This window comes from Onychomys torridus, chromosome 19 (genome assembly GCF_903995425.1).
Source record: "Onychomys torridus chromosome 19, mOncTor1.1, whole genome shotgun sequence".
NCBI classification, from domain to species: Eukaryota; Metazoa; Chordata; class Mammalia; order Rodentia; family Cricetidae; genus Onychomys; species Onychomys torridus.
The window spans coordinates 34855132-34876253 of record NC_050461.1 but is presented as its reverse complement, the minus strand read 5'-3'; the positions used below and the strand labels follow the sequence as shown (position 1 = coordinate 34876253).

General features: G+C 40.8%; 1 protein-coding gene across 1 annotated transcript in view; it reads right to left on the bottom strand.

The window, feature by feature from the left end:
• The window catches only part of Pex7 (peroxisomal biogenesis factor 7), a 65414-nt gene that overhangs the window by 4185 nt on the left and 40107 nt on the right, over positions 1-21122 (bottom strand). Inside the window, exon 9 of the mRNA XM_036169215.1 lies at positions 8481-8580. Within this exon, the coding sequence (XP_036025108.1) occupies positions 8481-8580 (100 nt within the window). The remainder of the gene's footprint in view (positions 1-8480; positions 8581-21122) is intronic.

The following is a 21122-nucleotide window of genomic DNA, read 5'->3' as shown; positions in this document are numbered from 1 at the left end:
AGAAGGACTGTGAATCTGATGGTGTTCTGGCTCGGTCCTCCAGAAGTATTCCTGAACCAAGGCCTATGTTTCTTCCTCCTATTCTGCAGAAGCTAAACCCAGAGTCGGTACTCAAAGACATGGAGAGGAGTACCAACGACTTAAGCTATAGCAACAATTGTTACTAACAATAACTTAAATTAAAACAAGTTAATGTTTTTATTTATCTTATTTGAGGTTTATTGTATAATAATACTTGTACTCTGTTGGGTTCTAACTGGCCTGTGGTGATTTGTATATTAATCCACAGTGCCAAATAAAATGCACAATGATTTAGCAAATTCCAAACTAACAAAAAGCCAAACCTGCTTTAGAGGAAATATCAGCTTCAGACAGAGGTGAGTACATCACGAGACTTGCACAGCGTGCTCTGTGCCAGCCAAGAACGCGATGTCCGCTGGAGGACAGCATTTTCACATGTAGACGGGAACTATCTCCGTCGTACTTAACATGAAGGGTTAGCCCGAAAGCATGTGCAGGTGTCTGTCTGCTAGGCCAGGGACAGAGGGAAAAGGGAAATGTCTGGGCAGGGGGTAAAGAAGACTGAAGGGAGATCCAAACCTCCAGCTCTGAGTCAGCAACTAATTTTCTGATGAAAGCCTTAACTTTTGGACATGACCTTTTTCTTTTTCTTGACTATGCTCCAGGGTTTCTTGAGGGCTGGCTGCCAAGGCATGTCTCCATTTGACAACTCACTTTCCTTCCAGCTAAGTGTACATGTGGATGCCTAAGGGCAAGGGCCTCCAGGTTCCACAGCCACCACCCAAGTGGAAATGTATTCCTTAACTCACTCCTTAGCACTTGCTAATTACTTTTAACCTGAGCCCCAAATATAGAAGAACTCAGAATTGTTATTATCACCATTAGAGGTAAAATGGTGATCTGTTAAAATGTTACACTTCTGCTACATTTACATACTTAATGTAAAATTAAAGAGAATCAACCCATTTTCATTATTTTCAAAGCCTGCAACCTTCCAAGGTAGTGAAAATAATTTAAAGGATTTATGGTCTATGTCAAGTAAGTTCCACTTTAATTATCTCATTTTTACTCTTATGCATTAAAATAGGTCTTTCTAATTTAAAAAATATGTTATGCTATAAAAGTAAGAAATATAGCCCAGCGTTGGTGGCGCACGCCTTTAATCCCAGCACTTGGGAGGCAGAGCCAGGAGGATCTCTGTGAGTTTGAGGCCAGCCTGGTCTACAGAGTGAGTTCCAGGAAAAGTGCAAAGCTACACAGAGAAACCCTGCCTCGAAAAACCAAAAAAATAAATATAATAATAATAATAATAATAATAATAATAATAGTAAGAAATATCCATTATTGTACTTAAAACACACAATGAAGCATTATTTAAAAACTTAATAAAATTAATTATTTATCAATACTAGCTAAGTATAGCTACGGCATATACATCAAAACATTACTACAGATAGAATACTTGAAATCAATGATATTGATGTCTATTTCATCACTTCCTGTGTGCCAACTACTAGGCAACATGCTACATAGACCCAAAGATCTGAATGAAACACATGTGTTCAATAAAGAGTTTATGACAAAAACTCATCTTTGGTGTATCAGATAAGATATCAGAGAACAGGGGCTGGTGCAATAGCTCATCAGTTAACAGCATTGGCTATTCTTCCAGAGGATCCAGGTTCAGTCCCCAGCACCACAAAGCAGCTCACCCCCAGTCTCAAGTGATCAGACAACCTGTTCTGGTGTCTGTGGGCACCATGCACACATGTGGTACACAGACATACATGCAGGCAAAACATTAATACATATAAATAACAAAATAAATAAATAAACAGTAATTAAAGCCAGAGTTCACACATTTAATTCTAATGGTGCTATGGATTCGGCTTGTAGAAAATGAAACTACATTGAAAAGTGCAGACTGCAAATGTGAACATTAGGAGGTGACTTATATCTTTAATTTTGTTAATTACTAAAAATGTTTGCACATGCCACTAATACAGCAATTCATCTCAAATAAGCTGATGTGGTCATTTGTGTAATAAAGAATTACCAAGGGTTCATAAAGAGATTTACTTTACTGACAAGCTTTCCATGTCCTATTCATCACTATACTATTTTCTCTCAATTTTGTGGGCAATTACTTTTGCCCTTGGGAAACTTGCTCAATCTACTGTAATTATCTGCATGACATATGGCCTCCTTAGCAAGAATGAGGAGAACTAACAGGAAGATGTAGAGAAAGGGGTTTTGGAAAAATATCACTAATGGTCAACTTCACATTTTGCATAGGCAGCTCAGTCACTGTTCCCATGTGATGATCTTGGTGTCAATTTGATGGGGTCTGGAATCAATTAACACTCCTGTGAAGGAATTTCTGAAGCAGGAAGACCAACCCTAAATGCATGCACCACCTTCTGGTGGCAGCCTGGGTCAAAGGGAAGCTGCTTCTGGCCTGTTTTTTTGTTTTTTTTTTTTCACTCTGCTGGCAAGCTCATCCTGTTGTGTTGCATCCTTTTGCTGATAATAGAACCATCATCTTCTTAGGGCTTCCAACAGACAGAAGACCAGCAGCTCTCCAGGAACCCTCCAGGCTTTCCACACAAGATCGGGCCAGCTGAGACACTTAGCCTCATGAGCCTCATATTCATCATTATGGGATTTATGCAAAAGTAAAGAGTTGACTAATATGCTTTGAAGAATCTGCTGGATTCATTCACTCACTCACTCACTCACTCACTCATATAATACACACAACATATAAATATCTAGTACTTTACATTGTTCTAGTATCTAGCTTCTAGCATCAAAACATTTAGCTGACACTCAAAATATTATTTTAATTTAAAACAATTATTTCTAAATTAAAAAATAAAGGAGGAAAGAAATGGAGGAAAGAATAGTATCATCCTAGATGGCAAAAGGTAGAATGGGTGGAGGACAGTGAGGGAATTTAGGAATATCAAATAATAAAATACAACTGGTCTGCAACAGGGCTGCATAAAAAAGTAAGAACCAAAAATAGAAAGGAACATAGTTTATAACAAATCTTGGAAACAAACATTAAAAGTTCAGATCCTGGTCTGAAGATTACCATTGCAGGTTTCTAGGCAAAGATTATATAATGACAACTTGTGGGTCTGCAAATGAAGACTGGTGTGTAACACACCATTAGCACTGCACCACCGAGCTAACACACTTCCAACAGTGCAGACAAGCACTAGCACTGAGCTGGTTAACCCTTCCGAGTCAGGTGATAGGATTTTCATGTTCTAGTATCCCGCATGTTTCAGAGACACTGTTAAAGTAGAACCATAGATGTGATGCCAAGCTGAACTTATGGGATGCAGAGAAACAAGTGGATTCAGATGACACCATAGGTTTCTACTTAGGCTTTTCAATCAAGTGACCAAGGTAGGAACAGGCAGATTACAAAGTGAAGGTGTCTGAAGAAATGAGTCAGGAATAACTAAAACAGGATTAAATAATAGCCCCAAGATGAGTTATCTATCCCTTAAGAGAAAAATATAACTTAGAAGTCATAACTTATAAGAAAAAATGTGAATATTGGAGAAGAGCTGTTTCTGGAAGGATGGTAAGGAAGAAACTAGATACACATTTAAAGACATAAGGAAGAAGATTTGCTGGGCAGTGGTGGCGCACGCCTTTAATCCCAGTACTTGGGAGGCAGAAGCAGGCAGATCTCTGAGTTAGATACCAGCCTGGTCTACAGAGTAAGTTGCAAGACAGCCAGGACTACACACACACACACACACACACACACACACACACACACACACACACACACACACAAACTCTGTCTCAAGAAAGAAAACTAAGAAAGAAGACTCTAACTGGTAGCCTTTTAACAGCAGATGGGAAAGTATAGGGAGGGTATCTGCAGCTGATGAAAGGTGGGTAAGGTGGAGATTACAAGTTGCCTCCCCGAGATACAGTGAGGGAGAAGAGGCAGGATAAAGAAAACTAGACTATTCAAAAAGAACAAGCACATCCGACATCACAAGAGGAGTGTCAGAAGAGCTGACTGGGTGAGTGGCTGAAGGGACGCCATCAGCAAAAAGTATTACAGGGAGGGGCTGCTGTTGCCCAGCTCCCTAGGGGGAGGGGCCAAGATCAGCTGGTGCAAAGCTGTCCTGCCTTCTACCCCTGTAATAAAACACTGACCAAAAGCAACTTCAGGGAGGAAAGGGTTTATTTTAGCTCACGCTGTAGTCCAGCATGAAGGGAAGTCAGGGCAGGAACCAAAGGCAGGAACCTGGAGGAAGGAACTGAAAGAGAGGTCATAGACAAAGGCTGCTGCTAGCTGGCTCCCTGTGGCTCACTCAGTCTGCTTTCTTATATCCCCCAGAACCACCTGAATAGGGATGGCACTGCCCGCAGTGGGCTGAGCCCTGTCACATCAATCATTAATCCAAAAGATGCCCTACAGACAATCTGACTGAGGCATTTTCTCAACAGAGCTTCCTTCCAGATGAGTCTATTTTGTGTCAAATTGGCACAAACTAACCAGATGTTTAATGAACTCTGGGCCACCTGTCCAGTACATTTGTCACCACTATAGATGGAGAACATGTCAGCTCCAGCAGGCTACTTGCCGTCCACAGCCTCTTAGCTCCAGCCAGGTGTTTAATGCTCACGGATTTTGAACTATGGAGACAGACTGAACAGGACAAATCCATGCTATCTGCTTCCTACACTCCCAACTCACTCAGAACACAGCCACTGGCTAGAACATCAGCTACCTCACGCTGTACAAACTGGGAAGTTCCAAGAAAGTGGAAAAAGCTTGACTAGATAACAGACTACAAAGCTAATTATGGCCAGCAGAAGATCCTGGTAAGCAAAGAAAGAAGTGATGAGCTATGGGAAATAACTGACATTTGTCCAGCATAACTCAGAGGAAGACACAGGTCTCCACGAACAACCCTTACCTTAGTATCCACACTCCAATCGTAGAGGATCTGGTAGTAACTCTGACACTTCATCTTTTTCTTGGGTGAGCGTGTTTTCCATTTTAGTAGTTCTTTGACTTTGAGATAGGGTCCCCTGATGTAATCTGGGCTGGTCTCATATTTGCAGCAAACCTCCTGATTCTGTGCCTCTGGAGTGCTGATATTACAGGCATGAGTCACAAACACCTAGGTTGTTTTTAGTGTGTTTGCTTTTTGGTTTGGAGAATTGAATCCTGGACTTCATGCTTGTAAGTTCAAGTGCATTTTTTAAACTAGAATGCTTATACTCAAATTAAAAGTTTAAATCTCTTTTTTTAATTACTGAAACCCCAATATTTATTTAACAGTTCTTTCTAAAGATCACAGACAATCTTCCAAATGTAACTGCCAGAATTTCATCATGAGAAAACAGTTAATTTTTATTAAAATGAACTAATAATGCCCATGTTAAAATATCCCGATGAGAGAAAGAACTGTGGAAGGAATGTGCAAAGTACCAAAATCTGTGCCTGGCTTACACTCTGGCAAAGTACCAAAATCTGTGCCTGGCTTACACTCTGGCAAAGATACCAAAATCTGTGCCTGGCTTACACTCTGGCAAAGATACCAAAATCTGTGCCTGGCTTACACTCTGGCAAAGTACCAAAATCTGTGCCTGGCTTACACTCTGGCAAAGTATCAATGAGCTCCCAAAAGACCAGGCCTGATGCCACAGAGCACGAAGTCAGGCATTCTAAAGATAAATTAATATAAAAAAGGAATTTCAGTTATATAAGTGGGCATATCACAGGCCAAATATCACAGACCTAACAACAGAAAAGGGCGCTCCCATTTAGACATAATAAGGATAAAGGAAGAAAGGGAAAATGCAAGGACTGTGTGAATCATGATCAGACAGAAGACTATCAAAGAAAAACTGTCTTAAGTGAAGGTAACTAAAGCTGGTTAACAAGGGAAGACGCAGAGTATGTCTCAGCAATTGTCCTTAAAGAGCGACCCTAGACATTTATTTGTCAGGTTTTCAGCCTTTAAAGAGAAGATCTTACACTCTGCCGAGAAGAAAGGTGGTGTAAGAACACCTTTGGACCTGTGTTTTCAGATCTTTAAGAATGGAGCCAGTAAAGGAACAAGGATTACAGATATGACTCACACATCCTGAGAGCAGCCAGCGAGCTCCCATCCTTGCTCAGACACAGGACAGAGAGGGTGTGAGCAGCTAGGGAAGGCTCTAAGAGGTGAGAGGCCTTTTCTAAGAGAATAGAATAGGAACCAAGGGTAAAACTGCACTGACTTGCAGTCAATGAATTCGGCCACACATTATAAGGAGGACAATTAAGAGACATCAAAATGGTCAACAATGGTGACCATGGCAAACTCTACGTAACTACAAGTCCTTCCCAGCTCCCCAAAGCTCGAGTCCATAGATGGTGGTATGTGGTTTCCAAGACTATTCCCAAGATGCCCTGGAGCTTTTGCCCTTCCTGTCTTGGAAGCACACTATGGCTGGACGAAGCTGGGCTTCTACAAAGGACTCAGGGCCCAGATGGCAACTGGCACTACCAGACAGACAGATGTGAATCAGGTCACCACAGGCCACCCTGCTCTACTTAAGCTGCCAGCTGTCAGGAACCACGTGAGGCCCAGGTGAGACCAGCACAAGAACTGTTGGGCCCAAATTGCTGACTCACAAACCTGCGAGCAAACAGAACAATTACTTTAAGCCATTAACTGTAGAACAGTTTAACCAGCAAGAGAACTGTTAAAACAAGAGAGAGGGCGGACACACACACGCACACACACACACACACACACACACACACACACACGGGGGGGGGGAGCGCGAGCGAGCAGGTAGTCCTATTTCTAATGTCTGGCACATCTGAACTGTGGGTTACAAGTTAAAGATCTCTGCCCCTCCACTCCTCCTAGCTGCTCTCAATAGCAACTCTATTTCCTTAATATAAATAGAATTTGGTAAATCAAAGGTTATTGACACACGTCAATGGCCAGGCTATAGACAAATAGATGGATTTGCAATATAATCCCTTATTGTTGTGATTGGTTAATAAACCTCTTGTCACTCCCTTTTAATAACCCGGTCTATGGGAGATGCAGGAAACACTGGATACCTTCCAGGCAGGGGTAAGGACCCACCACAACGAAGGACATAGGAGCTGCAGGTGCCACCACAGTCCTGGCTGGGTCCCACAGAGAACAGGTAACAAAACTAGGTAACAATGGATACTCAATGTACATTTGTACCTGGTCCTTTGGTATTGCTTTGTCTCAATGGTACATTATAGCCTTTTCAAAATTAGAATAGCAAGTAACTGCAATTACCTTCTTTAAAAATAGCAATAATAAATGTTTCTCAGAAAAGGAGCTAGGTCACTTAAGACATATTATATTTATACTAAAGACAATTCCATTCCCTTTTTTTGATAGGTTATTAAGTCAGTTTAAAACAATTATTTTAGTGGTAACTTAAATGTTTAAAAGTTTATTGGGACTATTTTAAACTTAGAATCATGTCATTAAGTTCCTACAATAAAATAAGGCTGTGTGCTTACTTCCAGGTGGGTATACAGTAGTGGAAAGTGGGATTTTCTCTTTAACTTTAACATTTAGCACAAAGGCAAACTCTTCAACCAGCCTTGAGCCCCACATCACCGGTTCTCTTTGTGCCCTTCACAGCCTGCGCTATCAAGCTGCTTCTGACTCAGCACGTGATGGCCCTTCCAACCTGACTCCCCAATTTTTCACACTGAAACAATAATGTTTAGTGAACTCTGAAGAAATACCTCAAGTTCTCGAGAGGACAGGAGAGGAAAAGCACGAAGTTTACTGACTAGGACAGAGGTTCTCCTCTGCTTTGTCTCCACCTGAAGCCTCCTGGAGTGTGGAGATGAAGGGACGGTCCAGAGCGAAACAATCTGCCAGCCACCTGACTGCTTAGTCTGAGGCCAGGACTACAAGCTCCCGACTCCTGCCAAGCTCTGGCACAGAGCACTCCCTTTCTTCTTTCCCTTCTCCTCCTGCCTCGGGGAGAGGCACTTTAGACACGGCATTTTGGGGGAAGGTTCCTTTTCCTGTCAGGAAAGTCAAAGGTTCCCTGCCCATATTTTATTATCTGAGATCATCAATGACAAACAAGACTGACTACCTACAACAATTCAACGATCACAAATCACTCCAAGACGGCTTGGCAAACGTTTAAGAGGAAGACTTTGAGTCTCTTTTCTGCACAAGCTATTCCTTGTCCTTTCGGCTCTCACTCATAGGCAAAGATCAGGTTAACTGAGTGAGTGCACCCTAAGGACCACATGTTCCACGTGGAGACACCTTGAGGGTCAAGTGTTCCACATGGAGACACCCTAAGGGCCACATGTTCCATGTGGAGACACCCTGAGGGCCACATGTTCCACGTGGAGAACTAGTTGCTAATTGTGAGCTAGAAAAAAAACATGCACTTGTACACATTACCTCAGTGGGGCTCTGGAGACTGAGATCTAGGCCACAAGTAAACTCTGTGTGGTGTTCCACTGTTTCCAGAAGCGGATCAGGCTTTGAAAAATTCCAGAATCTGTGACAATGAAAAGAGAAAGGAGAGAAAAAGAAAATGCAAGTCTAAAACACTTCTATTAACAAGTAGATATATGACATAGAAAAGATTTTTTATCACAACAGGCTCAACTAATTCATAAATGCAGGCCCCACTATTGATTTACATAAAATATCTAATAAGGAAAGCATGCATTGCATTCTATTAGATCAAAGAACAAAACAGATTACCAATCTGCCAAGTTTTTAAAAAATTACTGTGTTCTCATTTTGATAGCTTGTGAAATGGAAGCTTACAAAAGGTTTGTTTAGAAAATAAACCGTTAAACTCTACAAGGCCATTTGGAATGAGACACTGCTTTCTTTCATGGGGGTTTCTAAAAGCAATCATGTCTGGAAAGCAAGAGGATTGGATCAGATGAACGCTTATCATTTTGTGATTTTTAAATTCTATTTCATTTCTTAACAAGTAGCATGAAAAGCACTTAGGTTTAATTTACACTTCAACAGTAATTCAGTTTCTTTAAAATGAATCTGTTCTCTTGTGAACACAACTGTAAATGCTGAAATTCTTTTCAGACGTAGCCTTTCTTAGAGATTACCCATCAATGCCGTTTCCAGAGTCAAGCCAGTATTTTATATTCTACTTCTTTATAAACTGAGAATGACAATATTTACCATAATACAGCTCTGATTTCTGTTGTTCAGAAAATTTTGCTCTATTTTCAATACATAAAATAGCACTTGAGCTTTCTAAAGCTTTATCTGCTTAACATCTTTCTATTTATTCTAAACATGCCATAAAAACAGCACATTCAGAATCCTGGGAATCATCTCCTAATTCAGCCTTTCTAATGATGTACAACATGGAACACACTGAAGGTTGGGCTGGTCCCTCTGAAAGAGAGCAAACATACAGAACCAACAGTCGTGGTTTGTTTAACCTGGTGGTATTATTTCCCTAATAAACACAGCGCTGCCACTATTAAGTTTTGAAAAGGACTGTTGCTATGGATAATCTCCTGTGTGGGTACCAGAGAGACACTGAACAAATAGCTCATTTATCTGATTACTGAGAGCTACAGAATATTTAGGGAGAAAATTTTACTTTTGAAAAGGTGCCTTTTCAAAATAAATTGAGGGTACAAGCCACAGACCTCAGAAATGCTAATGGTAGCTTTCTTGCTTCTGGATACTTTTTCCTAGACAGTGAACTGTACCAAGATCAAATTTTCTGAATCTTAATGATGTTTATATAAGCAAAAGTAAACTTGAAATTGTACAGTTTTGTTTTTTAAACTAGTTACACACTGATTTGTATTATTTGAGACAATAATCAGATGACTTTGCATATGTCCACAATGTTCCAAACACTCATAATGCTTTCTAAAATATGCATTTAGTATGACAAAAATGAGTTAAGGGAAATTAAAGCTAGGAAAGTAAGTTGGAACCTTCAATGAGATTAATAAATAACAATCCATCCCATGAAGTCATATGTGCTTGACAGGGAGGCACTTTAGGATGCTAAGTTTTCTAGCAGCCACCAGGAAAGGAACATATCATCAGGCCCTGGACCTGCATCTACAAGCACATTGTTCATCGATCACTCAGGAAGAAACTCTCCTTTGGGAAATTATAGACAAAACTATGCTTATATAATGAAAAATATTATTAAGACCTCTTCAGTACACAGAGATGTGTCACCGGCTGCCACTTGTCAGCCAATGGCATCACCCAAAGGATCTTGAGTGGTCAACTCACTAATCTAGATACCCAGCTCTCTGATCTGGGGATTTAGGGTGATTTCAGTAGATTGGGTAAGCTAAATCATCTTTACATAAACTGCAATAATTGGCTTCTTATATTAGAAGTTTTCAAAGATGATAGAAAGAAACAGGTTCCCAGAATGCACTTTCTCTTATTGCCAACTGAGGCAATGCTGCATGACACCAAGGGTGGGCTTTGTGAAAATGAAAATGCCTACGAAGGGCGTGCAGCAGGGACCTTCAAGGTCCTATTAATAAAACAAACCTGAGCAGGCATCGGGGTGAACGCTGGAGGATCAGAGACGCAGAGCACGCCACAGCTTCTCACCTCGCCAGGTCCTCAGCTGATCTGTTCCCTCAGACTGGAAGCCTCTGAGTCCTCATCCAGAATGCCTCTCAGCTGAGCTGCTGCTCAAAGCCTAAAAGCTTAACCAGCTCCAGTTCCTGGTCCTCACGCCTTAAATACCTTTCTGCTGTCTGCCATCACTTCCTGGGATTAATGGAGTGGCTTAGAACTCACAGAGATCCATCTGGACCTCTGCCTCTGGAATGCTAGGATTAAAGGTGTGTGCGCCACCATTTTCTGGCCTCTGTATCTAGTGGCTGTTCTGTTCTCTGGTCCCCAATAAGTTTATTAGGGTGCACAGTATTTGGGGGAACACAATATCACCACAAGGGCGTGTGTGTGGAGACGTCCAAATGGGCTGCAAGTGTGAGGAGGCTGAGACTTGAACAAAGTTGATTCAGATGTGCTCAGGATGCAAGGAAACATGCCTTAAAGGCCTCTGAGTTCTAAACCTAGTCACAGCTACTGGAACTATAGGAATATCTATCAGGGGTCTGTGAAGTTATTAAAAACAAAACAAAAATACCTCAAACAAAATATACATTAGAAGTTCCTACAATTGTAAAAACAACTAAAAGCCCTAAGTAAAACACCAAAACAAGCAAGCCACTACCAAAAACCATCTCAAGAGCATACCTGAGAAACCCTGGGTAAACTAAGTGAAGACTGTAATCCAGTAAGTGGGTTAGTGGACACTGGGAAGGGATTTACTAAGCACGGAGAAGAACGGCTTCTAGTGTCTTTCCTCTTCTACTTTTGTGTTCCCTTCAGTTTGTTTGAGACAAAGCTTCATGTAGCCCAGGGTAGCCTTGAGCTGGCTCATGCATCTAAGACTAGATTTAAATTCCTGATCCTCTGCCTTTGCTTCCTATGCACTGAGATGACCCACTTCTGGAGCTTCAATTTTCTCAACCATGAGGGAAACAGGAGCTAGGAACGTTAAAACACACACACACACACACACACACACACACACACACACACACACACACACACAAATAATAAAATTTTTAAAAATTTGGTACACTAAAATGTATTTTAAAAATATCATTAAATGTGGTAAGTCTCATAAGCTAAATACACTGAGAAAATAAATGAGGCAATATGCCATTAGACTATAATTTATCTTCAAATTGCAAATAGATTTTTAATAACAAAAGAAATACTTGCATTACTTCCCTCAATCCTCTGCAACAGGAAAGGAAATACTTGTAACAGCAGCTATGGTGGATATTTCAGTATGCACACTTCCAGAACGGCTACACTTATCTCCACTCAAGCTCCACCAGAAAGAGTGAGTTATGAGAGGCAAAGTGTATTTCTCCAGGTTTCCTCACTGTGCAATATTGCAAGCAGCCTGCTCCTTCCTCCCTTGCATCCTTGTCCTGGACTCAAGGGTTCACCACAGCAGAACAGGGGCTGCCCTGCCCTTTTCTGGTAGAAGCTGGCCCACAGACATCAGCTGGGCAGATAAAGCACATTGTTTTCATGTGAAATGTTTGTTTTGGTGCAGCATATACACTACTTGGTGCCCTTTTGTCTCTAGGCTGATACAATCACTGACTATTTAAGCTCTCTGATGGGAAGTAAATACTGGACAAGACTCCAATGATTAAAATATGACAGAACTGTACAACATTTTTCATTTAAATTGGAGATCATATTACAAGTAGCTTTTTGCCTTCTGACTCCACAGTTCTTTAACGAAGAAAGTATAAAGCACTGTTAAATAGAACATCAAAACTATTTCAAGAATTAAGCACAAGCTAGTTTGTTTCCCTGAAATGTAATCTGAAATATCTACAGTAATACTGCTGAAGCTTAGGTAACAGATGAAATCAGCAAAACCAAAGCATTCTTAAAACCTCACCCTTCCCCTTGACCAACGACAGCCTATGAGTTAGCCATCTATTCTTTATGACTCTGCTACCACAAAAAGGGGGGGGCAGGGACCTGTTTGGGCTATTTTCAGAGTGTTGCCCATGTATTAGTTATAGCTGTATTTTCCCAATTTTAAACAGTACCACTTGAGTCTCCTCCATTGTGTTGCTAATGGCCAAGTAGTCTTGAAAACAACAAGCAGAAAATGTCCCAGGTCTTTTCTATTCATTTAATAATTTATCAACAATCTATAGGTCTTACAGTATGTATGCTATGATGCTAAGCACCATAGGCCAAAGGAACATGGCTTGGTCTTCCTACAGCTCACAAGTCAGTGGAACAGACTGATGGACTGCCTCTCCTTTCTTTTTAATTGCCAAAGTAGAACTAGGCAGTTAGTTCAGAAGTTGAGCACACACTTAGCATTCATGTGAGGTCCGGGTTCAATCTCCAGTGATGAAAATAAAGAATAAATAAATGTAAAAGCTATTAAAACACATATGGCAGCAAAAATGACATGTGCCCCATCCTCCCTAAGGAATGCAGCTGGAGTAAGGGAGAGTGAGCTTGGATCTGAAGGCTGAGGACTAGTCAGATAAAAAGCAAAAAGGTAGCGGAACATCTCTGCCAGGGTCAACAGGAGCCTTGCAGCAGGTGACAGGGGCAAGGGCAGAGAAAGGGTCCTAGAACAGGGAAAGGGGAGCTGTGGCTCAAGAATCTAACAGTCAGGATGCCTCTTGTAGCCCAGGCTGACACTGAACTACTGTGCAGGTGAGGATGACCCTGTTGATACTGTTGCCTCTATTTCTCAGCTCCCAAGATTACCAGCAAATACCACCACATCCAACTAGGAAAAGTCTAAATTTACAAATCTAATGTCACAAAGACAGTAAAGAGGTTCCCATAACTCAGACAGTCATTTACCAGTGACATCTTTATGGAGTATAGTTGGCTTTGCTCCAAAAGGTGTCGTCTCTGAAGCCAGGCATGGTAGGACAGAGATCTAATCCCAGTACTCAAGAGGCAGAGGAAGGTGGATCTCTGTGAATTTGAGGTTAGCCTGGTCTACAAAGTGAGTTCCAGGACAGCCAGGGCTATGTAGAGAAACCCTGTCTCAAAAAAAAAAAAAAAAAAAAGAGAGAGAGAGGAAGGAAGGAGAGAGGGAAGAAGGAAGGGAGGGAGGGAGGGACTGTGGTGGGTATTGTGTTCCCTGAAATATTGTGTGTTCCCCAAAATAAACATATCTGGGGTCAGAGAACAGACAGCCACTAGAACAAAGCCAAAAATGGTGGCTAGAAAATGGGTCAGAGCAAGCTATAGCAGAAGTTGGGCAGTAGTGGTGCACGCCTTTAATCCCAGCACTTGGGAGGCAGAGCTAGCTGGATCTCCGAGTTCAAGGCCACTTTAGAAACAGCTAAACTTGGTGACCCACGCCTTTAATCCCAGAAACCCAACCTTTAATCCCAGGGAGTGGGGGCAGAAAGAGAAAGGTATATAAGGCAGAAAGGTATATAAGGCGTGAGGACCAGGAACTAAGTGAGTTAAGCATTTAGTTAGTTAAGCATTTGGCTGGATAAGCTTTTAGGCTTTGGAGCAACACAGTTCAGCTGAGATTCATGTGGAGGAGGACTCAGAAGCTTCCAGCCTGAGGAAAAAGGATCACCTGAGGAACTAGCAAGGTGAAATAGCTGTGGCTTGTTCTGTGTCTCTGATCTTCCAGCAATCATCCCAATAACTGGCCTCAGGTTTGATTTTATTAACAAGTACCTTTAAGATTCATGCTACAAGGAAGGATGGATGTCTCTGGCCACTATGAGAAAATGGACTTATTTGCAGAAAGTCAGTTTAGGGAGATCAGTAGTCTAAAGAGAGATGGTGTCATCAAGGGCTCATTTTGGGACAGCAACAATGAAAAAAAAAAGTGATGGACTGGAGATATATTTACATAGAATAAGTGGGATGATTAATGGAACAAAGAAATTCAGAATGATGCCCATATGTTTCTGGGTTCTACGGATTAACTTACAGACCTATCATTCTCTGGTGCCCTCTAAGGCCCTTGAATGGAGGGACAGTCTTATTCTTTCTATTTCTTGCATGCGTAAGTGTCTGACATGGGCTGGGCATGCAGCTCAGTGAGAGCACTAAACCAGCACGTGCAAGGCCCTGGGTTCAATTCCCAGCCTGGAAAAACAAAGTGTGTGCTCCACAGATCCCCCACCCAAAGAATACTCATGAACGAATGGAAAATAAATGTTTCCACTGCCAGATAACAAACAGATTCCCAAATAACAGACCATGGATTCAATACTTCAGTCACTCAGAAACAGAAAAATCCCTCCAAATCTGTGCCTGAAAATTCCAACTGATGTCATCAAGGAAAAGCTTATCTTAGGGAACGCTGGGGTCCAGTGAACTAAGTTTGGGAACCACCATTTAAAACAAGGCTTCTTGAATGTACTTCAACAGACATGATAAAGTCCCCCTTAGACCAACAGCAATTTCGGGCAGAAGGAAATGCCAACAACAGTGCAGTGGTTCTTAACCTTGGCTATACCAAAATCAACTGAGAAGAGACATTAAAAAAAATCAATGAATAAGTCCCAGCTGTAGGCCTGTAGAGACTCCCCAGGTGAGTGTAAGATACAGCCCAAACTCTATGTTGGGTAGGGGGCATCACCCAACAACTGAATCACTAATTTTTAAACCAGTGGTTTTCAAACTTAAAACTCACATCAGAATCACCTGGAGAACTTTTTACACACAAATTCAATAGGTCTGGAATTGCTCAAGAATTTGTGCAAGAAACACGTGCCAGATGATGCCCAGGCTGCTGTCCCAGGCTGGTACTGTGGAAATCCCTGCCCCAAGGTTGCCACTGGTGAGAATTTATTCACGCTCTTGCAACTCCAGCAAAATTCTAGGAAGGGACGAAGACCCAGAGATAAAGTAATACTGTTACTTCAAGTAAATTATTTTTAGCATACTATAGATAAGGCTGCTATCTTCTACATTATTATTAAACAATGAAATGCAACATTAACTCTTCCTTCTCAGTAACAAAAAATTAAGATGACCCAAGACTGAGCTTCCCACTTTTCTCAATCTATCTCCAGCAAGATTTTTTGCTTTTATGTTGTTTTATAAACTCGCTTTTGAGGGTCTGAAGAGACAGCTTAATCGGTAAAGTGTGTGCCATGCAAGAATAAGGACCTGAGTCCCAGCCCCAGCACCCACATAAAAAGCCAGGCATGGTGGTGTGTGCTTGTAATCCAGCCATCGAGGGGACAAAGATGGGACTCAATGGCACCCAGCCTAGCCTAATCCAGAGACCCAGGTTCCACTGAGAGACCCTGTCTCAATCAACAAAGTAGATGGTTTCTATGGAAAGACATGTGAAGTTGTCCTCAGCCTCCCCTGTGCACATGCATGCACATGTACACATGCAAATCTGCTTTTGATCATCACCTAAATTTCAAGGTACATACAGATCTAAGTTCATTTCACAGCTAAGGGGAACAGGCCATGGAAAATCCTGTGATCCTTCATACCATACTTCATGAACAGCAGCCCCATTAGTTTTTCTACTCAATCAAGGGAGTTCAGGAGATCATATGTAGGCACCGTCTAGGATTCTAGAGATAGTTCTAATTAACATTCTAAAGGTTCCAGTGGGCTTGCATCTTGCACCAACTCAGTTTCCTCCTACCTTCTCAAACTACATAGAAAATCCCATAAGCCAAAGCCCATGCCAGAACTCCATTAGCCAAACAACTTGCACTCAAAACATACACCCTAAAGAATGATGAGGCAGCGTAAGTGTGAACTCCCATGACAGAGTTCCGAAACGTCTTTCCTCTTCTAATATCTCTGCAAGCACTCACTTCACCCCTCATCTACTGTGCTGCCTCCCCCTAACTTACATTAATTCAACTGGTCAGCTCCTTCTGTCACACAAAGAACTCCATCGTTTGCAGGAATGTCAGAAAACTAGAAATCAAAAGAAGTTGATTGTTGAGTGGCACATAAAAGCCAACACCAAGACTCATGATGAAGTCATTGGCTCAGTATTTTAATAGTCTATCATTTTTTAAGGAAGCTTAAAAATAAAAATTGTAGCCTAGCAAAACAATTTGCAAAGAGGAAAGATTCATCCACTCAAAAATATTTATCAGTATCTAATGCTTACTGATTTGCATAAATGGAAAGCTATTTAGCTTTGTGTTTTGTTTTGTTGCTGCAACTAATAACTGTAACAAAAATCAAGTTTAAAACTGAAAAGCTCTAATTGCCTTGTAATGTAAAATAAATTAATGATTCATTTTGGAAAACTACTCAACAGTTTTCAAAAATGACTTTTAAAAAGCCACAAATATCCAGAAGCTACACCATGTTTACAAATGTTCAAGGTGAAACAATGAAAATTCTAGACTTAGCTTCTTTATCAAAATGAATTAATTATAATATTTCAATTAAAACTTTAATCAGATCAATATTTTCAAGAGGCAGGCTCCAATTCATCACAGTAAGCATCAAGCCCAGGAACCACACAGTATGCAGCCTAGAGTACCTGACAAATTAAAGAAAACCATTAGGTTGATGGAAGGCTGGCTCTGGGAGTACTCATGGCTGTGAGCCACAGGCATGCAGGACGATACATAAAGAACACCACATCTCAACAAGAGGGAGGAAAAGGAAAAGCTCCCCTAGAGCTCATTGCTTATTAGTATAAAGAATCATGGAACCTTTTTTGAGAGTCAATTTTAAATAAATATTTTAGTGAAAAGAAAATTGGAAAAACTTCTTATGAAATAGTATCAACATCAGTATCTTGATCAATAATGTCATAAGAACATAAGAACAGCCTATGCACATTTGGACTGTTAACTACTATGGGAAAGTAGGCACGAGGGCTACTGAGAATTCTGCAGCACAACAGGCAGATGATGCTGTTGAGCAAGTGTCTTGGAGCATCACACCTAAACAGTAGCCCCTGTCCAGCTGTGCTCTGACCACTTTCTGGCTCTACCATATGAAATACTCAGCTAAATAGCTATGAATTCATCCCCAGGGCTGTAAGAGTAAAGAGTCTGCACAGCTTACGGTCAGTCTCCTTTCTTGCCTTAACTCCCTACTTGGCAGACACTGGCACAGAGATAAGGAGGAGACAGGAGGAGATGGGGGAGGAGACAGAAGGAGACAGACGGACAGACATGGGGGAGGAGACAGGAGGAGACAGACAGACATGGGGGAGGAGGCAGGAGACAGAAACAGGGCAGACCAATAATGCGATTTCTTTTCTTGTGATAGGACAGGAGTGTGCTGCAAAGAAAGGAAATGGGTCCCGATGGGGCTGAGAGCAGCAGCAGGTATTCAGAGGAAAGGAGCCTCAGTTCCTTCCGCAGACCCTGCTGCACTCTGGTCTCGAGAAGCAGTTCCCCTTTCCACTAGCTGTACAGGGTTTCTGGTTTGCACACATGTGTACATGCAGGCACATACCTGCCTACATAACAGAAAGACAGAAACTGCTGAATGTAAGATGAAAACAGATAAATAACTAGTGCACACAGTCTCTTTACAGTTTATCCCATTAAGCTGAATCCATATTGTAGACTGGGGTTTCAGCACAGACCTCAGTCAGGGTGAATTATCGAGCCCTGAGTTCTCAGGGCATATTAAACTATGACCAGCTGACGTGTAGAACCCAGTTGATCTGAGTAAACAGGCTCACTCCTGTGCAAATAGCGAGCAGGAGGAAAGACCAAGGCGGCCTGCTCAGCCACCTCCACACCTCTTAGGAACTGCGCTGCACAGATGAGGTCCCCAGTGGAGCAGCAGTCTCCCGTGCAACCTTCCCCTTGCTTCAGAGGCAATCACTCTCAATTCTTCTCTTCACTACTTCCGACTTTATCTTTCTAAATCATACACTCAACCTTGTTTTCATGTTCAGTACGTCTTTTACTTCCTACTATAGAATGAGACAAAGCAACATATCCTTAGAGAAAACATATACAACAAAGTTTATTTCAGTGCCTTATTGAAACTACACAACAGAACTCTTAAAAATAAAATGCAAAGTAGCTGTCAAGATCCAGAAATTTTCCCTTGGAACTAATCAGCACAATTCAGAGTTCAAAGCAGTGCCTCACACTGCTCCAAGCCAAGGCTTAACCCTCACTGCCTTCCCATCCATTCATGTGCTTACATTAGCTATGGATTAGACATGCGCTTGGGGTGATTCTTAAAGAAAAACATTTTATTAAAGAATTCGAAAAACGTTCTATACTTTAAAAAGCAGGGTACTTAAAACCAAAAGTCTCACAAGTTCTTTTGCTTTTGTTTTTGTTTTTTCAAGACAGGGTTTCTTTGTGTAGTTTTGGTACCTGTCCTCGATCTTGCTCTGTAAACCAGGCTGGCCTTGAACTCACAGAGATCTGCTTGGCTCTGCCTCCTGAGTGCTGGGATTAAAGCCGTGGGCCACCACCACCACCACCACCACCAGGCTTACAAATTCTTCTTAACTAATGTATGTTCTCTCATTTTATAGGAAATTATTTTAATGTTTTTACTTGGCATTTAATTTACCAAGTTACAGTTTACCTCATGAAAAGAATTTCCCAATATGGCAATAAATGACAGGATTTGCACATGTCACATGGGAAATAAATAGCAACTTAACGTATATCACATTACTTTGTAGTTAAAAAAATACCTGCATTTGACTCCGACTTATTGATGGAGACAAGGGTTTGGGGCTGCTCTACCTCTCATTAAAGCAGCTCTAACTTGAACATGACAAAACAGCCTCATTTCTCCTTAAAAACATTTTCCTATTCATACAAGATGCTGTGCATTAAATTCCATTTTCTTAATGACTACTTCAAATATAACTAAAGTGAAATCATGTTTGTGAGCTTTTATAATCAGAGTGATCAAAGTTGTCATAATTTTCTACCTAATTTAAATTCACTTACATTTGTAAACATTTATTTAGCATATCCCAATTGCTAGGGATAAACAATAAAATACACAAATCCTATCCTGGAATCAAACAATATGCTCTGTTAACACAAGATGCATTTAATACTAAAGTACCCTTGCAAGAATTAAACAAATATGGGGCCAGGTATCCTTTTTAAAAAGAAAGCCAAGCCGGGCAGTGGTGCCACACGAGGCCAGCCTGGGCTACAGAGCGAGTTCCAAAAAATAAGAAATAATAAGAAATAAAAAGAAAGCCGAGGACAACTACCTTGAGATACCCTACTTCTATCGGAAAGTCTATTGAACTGTGCTGCAACACGGAGAAATGTGCTTGGTTGACAGAGGTCTTTATGTTGAGCATATCTCGAAGGTGTAGCATTTAGACACATCTTTGATCAATCATTTTATTAATTCAGTCACAGGCCTTGCAAAGGTTAACTATTAACATCATACCATTAGCCCGGTGATGAAAACCATAGAGGAATTAGAAACTGTCTTAAAAGACAGTCATCAGAAGCTGCAACTCAGCCCATTTCTTAGCTGTTTGCTTTCTCTGACCTTTTTTGTGGGGAAGGGGCTAGGTAAAGCAGAAACGAAAGCCTTGTGAGACAGAGTACATAGTCAGCTATACTATCTGTTTACATTGGCTGACCTTTTTTAGGGGAAGGGGGAAAGAGAGAAGTATCTGCCCGTGGAAATCTCTGCTAATAAACACAAGGCTCAGAACGGCCGTCAGCGCCAGCAGAGCTGGCACTGGTGACAGCCAGGCAGACCCCATGAGTGACTGAGCCAACAATAAAAGGGATTGGGTTGGTAATGCATTTTGTCCAGGTTCTAGTTAGTACAATCCAATTAAAGATCATTTTCCTGCTCTGCAGTAAAATAACCGATCCTTATCTTACTCCAAATTAAATATCAAGTCACACTATTAAAAGGCATTAGTAAGAAACATTTTAGTATCATATTTAGCGTGAGTAAATATTTTACTTTTCCTTCAGTGTTTTTGAGAATTACCAATCCACCCAAAAATTCAAAGACTGATATAACAAATGCCATATATCCATCTAGTTCACCAACTATTAAAAATTTACCATATTTGCTTAGCGCCCTCTCTCTACATAGTGGGGTGTGTGTGTGTGTGTGTGTGTGTGTGTGTGTGTGTTTGTGTAATATTTTTGCTACATCATTTAAAAATTCAGGCATTGTGTCTTGAGTGTCTGTGATTTTTGTTAGCTTTTATAAATTTTATAAATGTAATCATAAATATTAGAACATACATTTATAGTGAAATGGTACTACATAAGCACAAGATTTAAAAAAGAAAACTAAAGTTTACTGGATGTCTAGTATGTGCCAGATATGATGTGTACAGCTTCTATTTAAAGATACTTAGATGTCATAAAAACACTATGGAGGAAATAAAGGCTGGGGGAGATGGAGCATAAAAGATTAAATGTAACTCAATTAAATAAAGTTACACATTAAATAACTGAGTATATAGTTTAAGTATACCAAGTAAATATTAACTATATAATAAATGTTAGCAACTAAGTATAATTATATAAGTAAGTATATAGAATGTATAGT